The 15362-nt window shown below is 38.5% G+C and overlaps 1 protein-coding gene across 4 annotated transcripts in view; it reads right to left on the reverse strand.

Moving 5' to 3' along the window:
• Positions 1–15362, reverse strand: part of HECW2 (HECT, C2 and WW domain containing E3 ubiquitin protein ligase 2) — a 408801-nt gene that overhangs the window by 235320 nt on the left and 158119 nt on the right. For 3 of the 4 annotated variants that reach the window (XM_059051743.2, XM_067026482.1, XM_067026483.1), the window contains exon 2: positions 8741–9067. In XM_059051743.2, coding sequence (XP_058907726.1) covers positions 8741–9032 — 292 coding nt within the window. In that variant the 5' untranslated portion in view covers positions 9033–9067. Of the gene's footprint in view, positions 1–8740; positions 9068–9170; positions 9200–15362 lie in introns of those variants that run through there. The other variant, XM_067026484.1, reaches the window with a different exon arrangement.

Raw genomic sequence — 15362 nt, forward strand, 5'->3', positions numbered from 1 at the left:
GACACCAATGCAAAGCTGTGAATTCAGATTCCAGTAACTGCTATTGTGCATCCATAATGTTGGGTATTATCCTTGGTCCTGCCCTAGATGTGTCCTCTCATTCAGTCTTCTGAACACCTTGCAAAGTATATCCCAAAGTATGACACTTTCTAACCTCCAGCATCTATTCTTGCAGCGACTATGGAAGACCAGACATGTTGTTAGCAAGACACATCTACTATGGCAGAGATATTGACTGCTCACCAAATAGCCAAGGGCTTCTCCCCATTTCCCAGTCCCCATGCAGTTAGGCAGATCATGAGACTAGTGCTGAACGACAGACTCTGAGCAAAAATGAAATGTGTCACTTTGGGGACAAAGCATTTAAGAGCTGGTATAAAAGTCTCCAGCTCTCTCTTCCCTTGACACCTGCCCAAAGAGGCCCTATGTTCCAGATGGTGTAATGGTAATGACAAGATGGTTGAGACTTTAATAATCCAGTATGGCAAAAATCAAGAGGTGGTAAGCCTGAGTCCCTAAAAGACAGTACAAAGCAAGCCCCCATGTTGGATACACAGCATTAGTAATAAATCATCTTTTGTCTGTTAAGCCACTAAGGATTCAGGAGTAGTTAATTACTGTAGCATAATCTGACTTATCCTAATACAACAAGGTAACAAAAAGTAATTTAGAGTTACGTTGTTCCAAACAATAATTTCATTTCCAAAGCTATTATTTTCTAAGAGAATTTTTTTTTTAATTTAAAGACATGAGCTAAAACAACACTTCTTTGGCAGTAATCATGTAAAAATACCCCCAGAAAGAGTTTAAGAATAAATACTCTTAACTGTTTTTGACAGCTGTTCTGGAAACTAAATACCTAATACATAAATTATTTGTTCCATTTGACTGAATTTCAGATTAAACTGCAGCTTTCCTATCACCTTAGAAAGCATGCTGGTTTAGAACCTACATAATACCCAACTTAGAACACTGCATTATTTAGCATTCATATTTCAAGTGCTTTGTATAATTCCTAGAGCTCAATTTCAAAAGAATGGATTTTGTTTTCTGTAAGCAGAAGTAAGCCAGTATGTCACTTTAATCTGGAAATCCCTTCTTATGGACTCACTCAGTGGGTAAATTCGTGCTGCTGCTTTAGACTACCAAGGAGATGATTTCATTATTATTAACAGAAGCCAACATAACGATGATAGTTTACAATCAGCAGGCCCTTACAATGAGCCCAGGTACCTTGCTAAGAGCACTGCATGCATTATCTCATTTAATTCTCATGATACTGGCACTTTCCTTAGTCTTTTTTTTTTTTAAGATGAGAAACCTGAGGTTTAAAAAGATTACATAATTCTCCCAAACTAGTAAGTAGATCTGAATTTACTAGTCTGTCTGACTCTAAAGCCTGTGCTCTTAATCACTGATAACCTCAGAATTTCTCAAAGTGTGCTGCGTGTGACAATCCTGGGTGGCCCACAGACACAGTTATTACTAACTGTTAATGTATGTTAGGAAGAAACATAGCTAACACAGCAAGCCTTTACCAGACCTTACTGCTTAGAACAAGGTCAGGGTACATAACCGGTTTGCTTTCTTTTAATCAGATGGCTTAAAGAAAAAGATTAATAGCACAAGTGATAATCCCAATATTGCAAAAACCAAGAAAGTGCTGAGAAAACAACTAAAGGTTGAAAAACACTGGACTATATATTTCAACACAGAGGGGAAAACATGAAGACTGGGACACAGGACTCTTAAGTCCCAGCCTTGACTGACTCCAAGTAACTGTATGGTATCACCATTCTGGACCTTAGTTTTTTATCTATAAAACATCAGCTTAAATTTGGAGCTCAAAAATACATGATCCCAATGCCTTGGATAACTACTGCAACTTTATTTTACCATCCAAATGCAAAGAACTATGAAAAATGTCATAATACAAAAGCCAGGATTTTTTAAAAACAGGGAATAGCAAGATTTTCTCAATGAAGGAAGCTGTTACACTGATTTACATTCTGGAGAATGTTTCTTATCGAGTTACAGATCAGTAACAAACAGTTCAGAGACCAGCACTGTAAGAAGCACAGGTGTACAGCACAGTGTAAACTTCTAATTTTCATAATGTGCATTTTCCCAGTTCTTTTCAGGTACCTGAAGTTGCCTGCACATAAGAAATGGCAAATTAAACTTCCTGAAGTGTTTCTCTTTTGAACAGCCAGAAAAATAAGCACAAGATTAAAGGTTAAGGGGAATTAGATAGTGAGTCTGAAACAAATTTAATATTTTCTGCCTCCACTTTAAAAAGTGTCCACTTGATTTTTCGTGGAAAGCTGTTTGTGTTGAGTACCCTAAGTGTTCTTGCACAAGAAAAGCATTTGGTTCTTTTTATTTAGAGAGCTTAGGAGGAAGCAATGAGTAGAACTATTAAATTTTTGAGGGGTCGATTCTAATTTTAGGTACCAACACTAAATTATAAACCTAGTGATTTCTGGAAACCATCTGCAAGGCATTAATTGTTGTAATTTGGAGATTTGGGGCTATAGGTACATTGTGATCATCTCTGGAAATCTCAGGGTGTATATGAGACTTTCTGGAAGGAGAAAATATAATTAGCTTCTGCTTTAAGAACCATGTTCACACTCAAAGTTTCCCCAAATGGTGTTTTGATATTTTCAACTTCTTTCTTTATATTCCCAATAGGATCTCTACATTGCCTAAACTGCCTAAAGAACGATTTATGTTTCTGATCCAGAAAGATATGTTTTCCCTCCAGATTAGTAGTGCTAAAAGTCATCTGGAATAAGCTGTATAGTGCAAAACGTTATTAGCAATCAGCTAAACAAAAACAAATCACACTTCTAGGTAGGAAGAAAATGTAAGCCAAGAGAAATATGATCAAAATGCGGAGTGTGCCAATAAGCCACACCTCGCCAGGCCTATGTTCCACCCAAATCCTTCCCCTTTGGGACTTATTTCTATAGAGACCATCTCTCAGTTCCACAAATAAAACTAGACATTGCTAGGAAAACAGTCCAGCTTCTCAGGATACAGCTGAAGAGGAATGGCTGCTTCCTACTAAGAGGTATAGAAACCTGAAGCTATTCCTGCTATACGTGCTTCTATAAAACCTATTTCACAGAGCCTGAGAGAGAACTTATTATGCATATTCCTCTTTAGTCATAACAGCCTTAAATTTAGGACATAACTTGGACCCCAACATTCTTTTCCCCATCTTAGCCCTGCATTTCCTTTTTTCTTTCAGGTCTTCTCCAAATGCATCATCTCACCTATCTTCCCTTCATAGGGCCCAAGAAAATTGTTTTGTACATTTTCAAATTACTAACTGCTCATTTGAAAGATTCTTCCCATCACGTCATTGATTCTATTAAACTCTTGAAAATTTCTGCATGGCTTGGAGTTACAGTTTTCAAAATTTTTATGTCAATTTTTTTGTTACTTCTTTTAAAAACAACTGAGTGGTTTTTACCTATATTAAAGCAGTAACTACTGAAGCAGTAACTACGGAAGTAGCCCACTCACTCTTCATCCTGCCTTTAAAAGCAGTTGTGTTCCTCCTTTCCCCTTTCTCATCATAACAGCCACCCCAGTGACTCAGTTAGGAATAACTGCTGGTACAAGAAAGCCTCACTAAGGATGACTTAAACAGAGGTGAAGATTTTTTTTCATATATAGCAAGAACTATGGAGTTCTAGTCTAAGCTCTTTCTTTCTTCTCTGTAATTCTTGGCTCTTAATTTTCCTAACTGATAACTTACAGTTGCTACATGGATGCCACAACTCAAGATATCACATCCTTTCACCAGAGACCCAAGTACAAGAGAAAGGGAGGTTTAAAGACTCTCTTCATGAGGGTCTGGTTTTTCTTTCTTTTTTTTTTTTTTTGTGGTTCGCAGGCCTCTCACTGTTGTGGTCTCTCCCGTTGAGGAGCACAGGCTCCGGATGCGCAGGCTCAGCAGCCATGGCTCACAGACCCAGCCACTCCGCGGCATGTGGGATCTTCCCAGACCGGGACACGGACGCGTGTCCCCTGCATCGGCAGGCGGATTCTCAACCACTGTGCCACCAGGGAAGCCCTCTGGTTTTTCATTAGAAAAGAAAGTTTCCCCAAAGTCTTTCCCTTACATATCACTGGCCAAAACTGGGTCACATGTGTACTCCTTGACTACTCACTAGTTGGACTACCACATCAGTTTAGACCCTTCCTGAGTCTGGAGAGGGCCTGCCTGCCCTGAGATCAAGGGCTCGCTGCCCATCCCCTGACCCGATAAGGAAGAAGGGATCAGGAGATGGCTGCCAGCTAAAGACCACAGTGCTGTCACCCGTCCCTCACTACGTGGGATGGCAAAGTCCCCACAGAAGTGAGGCTGTCTCCAGTCCAGAAGTCAGAACAGTCCATCCTAGCCCCAGGAAAGAAATGGATATCTCTGCTTAAACCAAGGTCTCTGTCACTCATTTTGAGGTCCCAGATAGCCAATCTTTCTTTTAAACACAGCTGTGGTTCTGCAACTACATAAATGAACCATCCTTAATGTTCTAGATGTTAGGACCTGTGCCTTTTAAAGCCATTAACTGTGGAAGACCTGTTAAAACCAATAGTATGTCTGAAAATACCACATACCTCATTCCACCTACATGATACTTTTATTCCTGAATTCTAGTCTCTGTGTTCATCCCATCCCCTTAAGAGGTCTGAGGTTGCCAAATCCTCACACCTTTTCCATGCTAGGGATCTAAAACTATTAGAAAATAGACTAAGAAGGAGACAAACATATGGGACTCAAACTATCATTTATTATTTATTCAGAATTCTCTGGAAATGGCTAGATGCGGAAATTAAGTGGAACCTCTTACTGTCTACCCTAAATCAAAAGCAGGGGAGAAATTTCTGCTTCAGGCCATATTGCAGTAATTAGTTCCAGACTTGCCTTCCTAATGAAGCAACTGTAAAACCAGAAGGCAGTGGTTTTCTGACACTGCACAATAGATTAAAATCCCAAAGTGAAGGGAAACTTATAAGTTGACTCCATGACCACCCAGATCTCAGCTGGGGGACAATTTCCTGGCAGTTCTAATGAGCTAAGGAGGCAGCAATCAGAGTTTGGGTCAACTGAAGTGGCTAGAATCTCCAGGCAAGGCACTGGAAAGGAAAGAGCTATGGGGGGGATGAAGGCCAGAAGTCCACATGGGGATCCCCCATAAGCCTTTGGCTAAGGTCTCGGCTGCACATGTGCAAGGCAAGACTACCAAGGCTTCTTTCCAGAGAGCAGCTGCTACAGGACTGAGAGTGTAGTGGAGTTAAAGAAGTCAAGCAGTGCTGGAGAACACTGCAGTTACAGCTGAGCCAGAGAGAATGGTTAACATTCCAGGCATGCAGCTAAGACATCAGAAATGCCACTACTTAGGAATAAGCACAGAGTCCTAGAGTAAAGCCTAGTAGACCTACTCTAACAAAGCCCCAAACCAAGCCCTAACAAAGTCCATAGAGGAGACCAAACTTGAAGGCTGAATGCCATCAAGCTAGAAGTGCTGCATAACTACACTGGGCTTTCCATAGATCCATTCTAACCAAGTGTTAAATCATACGTAGTAAGCTCAAGGAAATAAATCTGCCAACTAGAATAAAAATTAACATTAAAATAAAAAGTATGCCACAGAACTCAGGATTTCTACAATACAGAATCCTCAATGTACAGTGTAAGTAAAAAAATGCTGAATATACAAAGAAACAGGAAAATGGGACTCATGGTCAAGAGAAAAACAGACAATAAAAACGGACCCTTAGATGACCCCCACAGATATTGGATTTAGCAGAGAATTTAAAGCAGCTGTATTCAAATCAATTCAAAGACCTGAACAAAGATATGGTCTGACAGACTTAAGACATAGGGACTCTTATAAGAGTAATTAAAACTATAAAAAGAGAAATCCATATTCTATCAATGAAAAGTCAAATAACTGCAATTATAAAATCCATTGGATAGGCCTGAGAGGAGAATGAAGATAAAAAAAGAAAAAGTTAGTGAACTTGAAGATAGGTAAGTAGAAATGGTTGAATTTGAATACCAAAGAGATTAAAGAACAATTAACCAGAGCCTCAGGATCTTGTAGAACAATATGAAATGATGTAACAAATGTGTAACTGAAGTCTCAGAAAAACAAGAAGAAAGTGAAAATAGATAGAAAAAAATATCTGAAAATATAACAGCCAAAATTTTCAGTTTCCATTAAAAACATCTACTTAAAAAACTCAAAGAATCCCAACCAGGATAAATAAAAAGAAAATCATACCTAGGTACATAATAGACAAACTGCTGAAAACCAAAATAAAGAAAAAAATGTTGAAAGTAGCCAAAAGGGAAAAAAAGAAACACATTTCATATAGGGAAGCAAAAATACAATGAGGATACATAAGAAAGGTACAGAAATAGCTTGAAATAAACTAAAGAAGAATAGCACTTTTCAAAAGAGATTTATTTCCTAATTCTATTTTCCTAGCTATATCTTTGGACTAATTCCAGATTTAGAACTCTGGCCTATTCTCTAGAAAGTGAAATATAAAAACACCAAGATTTTGTGACTTTGGGCACTTGGGAATAAGATAAACTTGGTTTTGGATCCCTTAGTTCCTCCACAATTAAATACAGACAGGGAAATAAAACAAGTGAGATAAAGAAACAGAAAGAAAGTTAGGGAAAAAAGTATGAAGTAATAGGAGTCATTGTCATAAGTGATTCTAGCACCTTACAGATTAAGTTATTCACACACAAAAAAGAAACCATCCTATGTAAGAAAATAAAATTGATTATGTCCTAAAGAAATATCACATAAGAATCATTTAAGAAAACACAATATTCTATTTGTAGCCTCCTGTCAAGCATTACAAAATCTCAAATGAGAAAAAAGGCAAAAAATTATGAGAAAAGAAAAAAGTTTTATGAAATCCAAAAGGGTGAAATTACACCAAAACCAAGAGTTACTTCTAAAGTCACATCAAAATTGTAAGATTCTTTTGTGATCATAATAGAGATCAGATATAAAAATGTAATTTTAAAATCATGAATCTTCCTCACTTTGAATGTACATTTAAACACACCTGAGGAAAATAATGAACTCTGAAGACTTATCCTCCCTCTTTTTGTGATAAGAGGAAATAGAAAGATAAAAATGCACTGAATTTTTTTGTTTCTATTTCTCACTACCTAGCATGATTAAACATTAAAAATTACATAAGTAAATACAAATCAATTTTATTTTAGTCAATATAAAATTCTCTGTCCAGAGAAACATAAAGCACAATGGGTTTAACACTTTAATAAAATTTCAGCAACAACAGATATTTTATCAGAAAGACGTTGTTGCTTTCTCAACGGTGGCATTGCTGACATGTGGGGATAGATAATTCTTTGCTGGGAGAGGCTGTCCTGTGCATTGCAGGATATTTAGCAGCATCACTGACCTCCCATTCCCCTACCCACTTGTGCCAACCAAAAATGTCACCAGACATTGCCCAATGTCCCATAGAGCAAGGGTCTCCAACCCCCGCACCATGGACCAGAGCTGGGCCACGGCCTGTTAGGAACCGGGCCACAGAGCAGAAGGTGACCAGTGGGCAAGCGAGCGAAGCTTCATCTGCCGCTTCCCATCGTTTGCATTACAGCCTGAACCATCCCCCCAATAGCTCGTATTACTGCTGGATCCACTCCCCCAACACCCCCCCACACCACACCCTCACCCCCATCCATGGAAAACTTGTCTTCCACGAAACCGGTCCCTGGTGCCAAAAAGGTTGGGAACCGCTGCTCTAGAGGAAGTGGGCAAAATCGCCCCTGGCAGAGAAGCACTGCATAAACCAGTCTTCCCCCGGCAACCAATCTAGTCACTAAAAAAAAAAAAAAAGAAAGAAAGAAAGAAAGTCACCTGACTTATAGCATACACTGAAAGCAACAATGTATTTCTGATAAAATATCTGTTGTTGTTAAATTTTTAAAAGAATTCTCTTCATTCAGTGAAAATGTTCTCCAGCTTTGGGGAATGTTAGATTTTATTATCAGAGTTGATTTAGATTTTCTTTATGATTGGTTAGTAGGTTTTGATTTTTGCTTTCAATTAAAGTAGATACTTATATTTTCCGGGATGTGCTATTCATCATGCACTCACCTATGAATAACAGATGCAAATCAGCTAAACAGAGCTAGGACACTTTTATTAAAACCAATAGTAACCTATTTCTAAGTCATTTGTTAGGAGAATATGACACTTTCTTTACCTAATTGATCTAGGACACATCAAGGAATTTTGAATTAAAAAGATACTCTAGACTACAAGTTGTTCTTAATGTAATTCAACCTTCTGAAACAGCACATTTTTTCATATCAGTTATCTAAATCTAAACATCCTTTTCATCGGTTTAAAAATACTAGTAAATGTTAATAGCCACCTCTTTCCAAAATGCGGTTATTGATCAAGGGTAAAGTGAGTTTTAAAAAGAAAATACTGCAGGTTCTGACATTTAATTAAGCTAGAGATATAACCACAGTATTCATATCAGCAAAAGGTATTTATAATTGTTGACTGCCCCCTGCCCCAAAGAAGAAGAAAAAGTTTCTAGGATCTGGCTGCTTTAAATTATGTGTGTGAATTTCTTCCCAGGAGAAAACACAGAATAGTAAAATGTCAGAGTGAAATGTATGCTCAAGTCACAAGCAAGTCCAGTTCATTTGACTCACCTATGTGATAAAGTCCAATCCAATCACTGGGGTCCACCTCCTCTTTAATGTCCCAGAAGATGATGAGGTTCTGGGCTTGCCCCAGCGTGTACTCATACATGCTGGCAGTCAGGCTGGAGCGGCTCTCAGAAGTCACCAGATCTGTGTCGCTGTTGGCCCGCTGTAGAGTCATATTCTCGGGCATGGAGCTCTGGGCGGCCAGGCTCTGGAGGTTTTCTGGACTCAGTGTGTACCGCATCTGGGGATTTCGACGCCTCACAAAAAGCAGGTGCTCCCGGGCTGAGCTAGCCATCCCGTCTGCCTCTCTGAGGTTGGCTTTCTACAAAGCTGTGAGAGACAAACAAGCACAAAGCATTAGTGCTACAATGCAAGGAATTAAGTTTAAGCTTCCCAGATAAAAAGACTTTATGAGCGTTTGTTAAAGCCTAACCATGCAATTATTTTCTGCTGTCAAAATAAAACCTATTATTCTACTGCCAACTGATGATTGTCAGAAACAACTTCTATAGACTGAGGTCACAAGATGGCAAAGGCCATCAAACACCTGTGGCCCTCAATTTCACTGGGCACAGCTTCCTCAGAGCAATTAAGAAGGGGACTTCCCTACCATCCCTTTTACGGCTATTCTTTCTCCTTCAGAAATGGCATCCTCCTCTCCTTCACATATTCGTTTGCTGATGCAATTAAATTTTAAAATAGCAAGACAGAATATTTTGAGACTTGTTCAACAGAGTTGAAATATACTACTGAGGACAAGTTCTATTTCCTTCCCATAGGAATGAAACTCACTAAACCCTTTTACAGGAGCTTGCTCAAATGTTACCTCCTCACTTAAATAGAGTTGGCCATCCTATTTAAAACTGCAACAGCCAAGCATTTCCCATCCCTCCTTCCTGGCTTTACTTTTCTCAAAAGCAATTACTCTGATCTGATGTACCACCACATAGTACCACGTACTTATTTATTTGGTTACTGTGTACTTTCCCCCACAAGAATGTAAGCTTGGGGAAAGAACACTCTTCGATAAAAGGTGATTGGAAAAATTGGGCAACCATGTGCAAAAGAATGAAACTGGACCACTGTTTACACCATACACAAAAATCAACTGATAACGGCTTAAAAACTTGAAATAAAGCTCCGAGAAGAAAACACAGACCAAAAATTCTTTGACATAAATCGTAGCAATATTTTTTTGGTTCTGTCTCCTAAGGCAAAGGAAACAAAAGCAAAAATAAACAAATGGGATCTAACTAAACTTAAAAGCTTTTGCACAGTAAAGGAAATCACTGACGAAACAAAAAGACAACCTACTGAATGGAAGAATATATTTGTAAATGATATGACTGATAAGGGGTTAATATCCAAAATATATAAACAGCTCATACAACTCAGTATCAAAAAAACCAAACAACCCAATTAAAATATGGGCAGAAGACCTAAACAGACATTTTCCCAAACAAAACATACAGATGACCAGCAGGCACATGAAAAAATGCTCAACATCGCTAATCATCGGGGAAATGCAAATCAAAACCACAATGAGGTATTGCCTCACACCTGTCAGAATGGTTTTTATCGAAAAGAAAACAGATAACAAATGTTGACAAGGATGTGGAGAAAAGGAAACCCTCCTGCACTGTTGATGGGAATGTCAATCGGTACAGCCACTATGGAAAACAGTATGGAGGTTCCTTAAAAAACTAAAAATAGAACCAACCACCATATGATACAGCAATTCCACTTCTGGGTATATATCCAAAAGAAATGAAAACAGGATATCAAAGAGGTATCTACACTCCCATGTTCATTGCCGCCTTATTCACAATAGCCAAAATATGTAAACAACCTAAGTGTCCATCAATGAATAAATGGATAAAGAAGATGCAATACATATACATACGATGGAGTATTTTCCAGCCACGAGAATGCAGGAAATGCTGCTCTTTGCAACAACACAGATGAACACTGAAGCATCATGCTAAGTGAAATAAGTCAGAGAAAGACACATACTGTATTATCTCACTTATATGTGGAATCTAAGAAGAAAGTCAAACTCTTAGAAACAGAGAGTAGAAGAGTGGTTGCCAGGAGCTGCGGGATGGGGGGAGGAATGGGAAGGTTGGTGAAAGGCTACAAACTCTAAATTTTCAGATGAATAAGGTCTGAGGAACTAATGTAAAACATAAATGACTACAGTTGATAACACCATATTATATCATTGAAATTTGCTAAGAGAGTAGAATTTAAATGTTCTCATCAAAAAAAACAGTGAGGTGATAGATGTGTTCATTAACTAGATGGTGGAAATCCCTGCACAACGTATATGTTACATCAAATCACCACAATATAAACTTTAAATATCTCACAATAGTATCAATTATACCTCAATAAAGCTGAAACAAACAAACAAAAGAATGTAAGCTTCACAAATGCATCTGTTTTGTTCACTATTTTATTCCCTGTGTTTCCAACAGAGCCTGGTACACAGTAGGTGACAATAAATGTTGTATGAAAAGATCACTGAACAGTGAGCATCCTTCTGCTAGATACTCCTTAAGCTCCTAGGAGATACTCCTTACTATCTCCTAGATACTCATGACTTACACCTTGAGTCCCTTTGCTGGGCCTGCCCTTTGCCAAACCTATTTCTACCATCTAGACCCATAGTAAGCTATTTCCTTTGGCTCCCACTTGGCCTCCATCTAAAGGAACAAAGCTTTTCCTGTTCAAACTTAGATCCAGTCCCCTGTTGGTTCACTTTGAGTCTAGTCCTAAGATATCCATTTTCTTCTCCATTGTCAGACTCTGACAGAGATTCTTTCTAAGACCTCTGTACTTTACTCTAGCACACCTGAGGTTCCATCTGCCAGTGCCTTTCCTGTCTGTCCATGGATTCACACTCCCTCACCCAGACCCCACAGCCTCTACACAGAATGAATCTGGCTCTCCTCTCACTACCTCTTTCAGGACTACATCATTCACTAATAGGTTTATGGATTTAACATTTACTCTGCATTGCTAGTATGTGCTGGCCTCTTTAATATACTACATCTTTTCAAAAGGCCACTCCTGCAAGTGTCCTAGAATGTCAGCATGAACTTTCATGAAAAAAAAAACTAATCTTGGGCTGAATATTTACGTTATAACTAATAATCTTGGATACCAAGTCGGAGGTAAGAAAAGAGGAGGGTTCCCTAATTTCTCCCATCCCCTCGTCCATTTCACAAACACTTGGGTGAAGGGGACATTCTACCATTGTTAAGGTCATAGTACTTGCAAATGTATCTATTCAATTAATTTCTGTCATAAAGTTGATCTCATATTTTTAGCACTATCCCTTGAATTAAAAAATCACTGGGATTGGTGGGCAAGATGTCCTGTGTAAAAAGGACAGAAATAAAATGAACAGAGAAACTTAATACTCCTCTTCATAAATTTAGCACTTGCTTCCTTATGTGGTATATGGTAACTCTGACATCATATAACCCATAACTGTTAAACAACCTCAAATCCATGAAGTCAAAAATTCAGGTCAACCTCTAATCTCAGGGTTTCATGAAATTTTCATTTTAGTGGATTTCGACAGGCCGTTCTTTGTCTATAAACCCAGAGTGAGCCCAGCACCACATCAGCTTCAGGAAGCACTGTAAATAATTAACTCTTAACATGTTGTAGTCAAATAGAAAATGCAGGCTGGACATAACTAAGCTACTTCCCTGAAAGAAAGAAACAGGCCAGAATCTTTACAGCTTTAAGCCACAGCAAAAGAACAACTGAAAATTACTCTGCTCTAGAAAAAAGGGGAAAAACAGGGATGTACACCAAAACTGTTTTATTTTTTAGTGACCTCTATTTAATCAGAGAGATGGGTAAACACAGTGGATAAGAGAATAAGCTCCAAAGTCTGATTTCTGGGTTTCAGTCATATTTCTACTATTAAGTTGCTCTGTGATCTTGGACAATTTATTTTAACTCTGTGTGCCTTCATCTTCCCATCTGTAAAGTAGGGACATAATAACACCTGGTTCATAGAATTTTGGAGAGAACTAAATGAATCAGTATAGGTACAGCATTTAGAACAGTGCCTGGCATATAATAAGTGCTCAATCATGTTTAGCTATTAATATTATTATGTGACTACATTCTACTTTAATTATATAAAGTAGAACTGGTTTTAATCCCCTTGATCCCCCCACTTACTGGGAGAGTAGGCTATCAGTATCTGCCATTATTCAAAGCACAATCCCAAAAACAGAAAGGAAAAAAAAAGAGCGAGCCTGGTAGGCACTGAGGAAGAGTGGCCCTGAAGCCCAAGCCTTAATGCCATAACAGGGGCCTGACAAGGGCCATTCTCTGGTCCTCTAGCCAGGGATAAGGGTTGGAATTTGACTTTCTCGCCATTATTGGGTTCATTCATGCATGCATTCAACAAAATTTTATTGAGCACCTCCCTTGTGAAAGGGAGACAGGCAACAGACAGGTCAAAACATAAGACAGAAATGTGCAAATTTGCTAATTTAACTGAACCCTGCAAAAAAAAACATATGGAGCATCTATTAGTGCACCTTTGGCATAAAGCTACAAAGTATACTAAACAGAAAAAAGAGTAAGGTTTTCTTTCAAAGTCTCTTTTCTTTCCCTAAGGCATGTAATTTACTCTATAGGAACTTTGACTCTGGGGGGAAATGACAAATACACATATGAAAGAATTCAATCCTGTACTTATGACACTTCACGTATATGTACAATTTGTCCCCACAAGTATGTGATGGAGATAATAAACACTCATGAGGCATCAGGAAGTGATAGTAATATAGTATTTATAAAGTGTTTTACATTTTTCAAAGCATTTTCACTTCTATCATCTCAAGTGAAACCCAGAATATTATGAATTAAATGTGAGAGATGCCATCATCTCTGTTTTCAGGTGAGAAAACTGAGGATCTGTGAGGCAAAAGGTTAGCTGAAGGAGATAAAAACACTTTGGAAGTGGTTATATATTGGAGGTAAGTCTTAAAGGATTACAGGAAAAGAAGAAATATATGAAGAAATGAATGCATTCTAATTGGAAGGACGGATATGGAGAAGCAACCAAGGATGAGAATATGAGAGGGAAGAAACAAAATAGAAAACAGAGGCTCTGCAGAACCCTGGGAAAATTATGGGAATCCTCCAAAGGTACCAAGCAGAAGCCCAGGGAGAGAGGTGGGTCTCAATGCTGCCACTGAAGACATATGGTGAGCCCAGACCTGACTCAAAACATACTGATGCCCCATGAGGTTAAACACACCCAAGGTCGCAGAGCTGCTAAGTGACAAGGGTAAAAATCAAGGTAAAATAGGAGAGAGAGAAATGCACAGACATGAGAGAGAGAGACAGAGAGAGAGAGAGAGAGAGAGAGAGAGAGAAGGGAAGGCGGGGAGAAGGTTGGGAGGGGAGAAAGGAAGGGAGAGGGAGAGAAACATGTCTTGAAAGTCAAGAAGAGATTCTGAGGGAGAGCCTCAAATGTTGCAACTGACGACTGAAAAGTTACCATAGCATCTGAAAACTAGGAGGACATCCTTGGCCTTAGGAAAACCTTTTCCATGGCGTGGTAAAAGCCAGACTTGTTGAGGTTTGAGGAAGGAGGCTGGGAAGGTAAATGGAGGTAAAGAGTACAGACTCTTCTTCAAAAGGCTGGATTATAAAGGGAAGGAGAGCACGTGGTAGAGGGTGATGTGTACTGAGACAGGGTTTGGTGTGTTTGCTCGTTGTTTCTCAGCCTGAGAGAGACTTTTGCATGTTTATAGTACTAGCATAGTCACTAAAAGCTCAGAAAATAGCTGTTGAATGAATGAATAAATGAAAATTGAGAGAAAGAGCCAGTGAAGAGGAGAGGCTTAAGATGTAGGAAAGAGAGGAGATACATGATGGAGCAAGATGACTGAGGAGGAACAAAAGCTGGAATACACAGGACAGGAAGAGGATTAGTCTAAACCAGCACTGCCCAATAGAAATAGGATGCAACCCACTTACGTAATTTTAAACTTTCTAGGAGCCACATTAAAAAACATTTGAAAATGTGAACATTTTAATCATAACATATTTCACTTAACTCAATATATCCGAACTATTATTGCAATGTTAATATAAATAATTATTAATGAGATATTTTGCATTCTTTTTTTTTTTTGTACTAAGCTGTTTAAAGCCAACACATATTTTATACTTAAAGCACATTTCACTTCAAACTAACCACATCTCAAGAGCTTGAGAGCTTCATGTGGCAGGTGGCTCCTGGTCTGGACAGTACAGATCTAAACCACGGGAGTGCTTCCAAGACAATCTGCTTCCTTTTCAACTTTATCCCACCAGAAAGGCCCTCAATGTAGCTAAGACGAAAACATCATTAACTAGCTGACAATAATGTGTAAATAACCAAGAATTCCTTAATCCTTCCCAAGGGTTCTTTCCATGTATTTTAGCATGAAGATGCTTTTTTTCCATTATAGTTTGTTACAAGATATTGAATATAGTTCCCTGTACTATACAGTAAATCATTGTTGTTTATTTTATATATGGTAGTATTCATCTGTTAATCCCATACTCCCAATTTATCCCTCCACCTCCTTCCCCTTGGGTA

The sequence above is a fragment of the Kogia breviceps genome, chromosome 2, assembly GCF_026419965.1.
Source record: "Kogia breviceps isolate mKogBre1 chromosome 2, mKogBre1 haplotype 1, whole genome shotgun sequence".
Lineage (NCBI taxonomy): Eukaryota > Metazoa > Chordata > Mammalia > Artiodactyla > Physeteridae > Kogia > Kogia breviceps.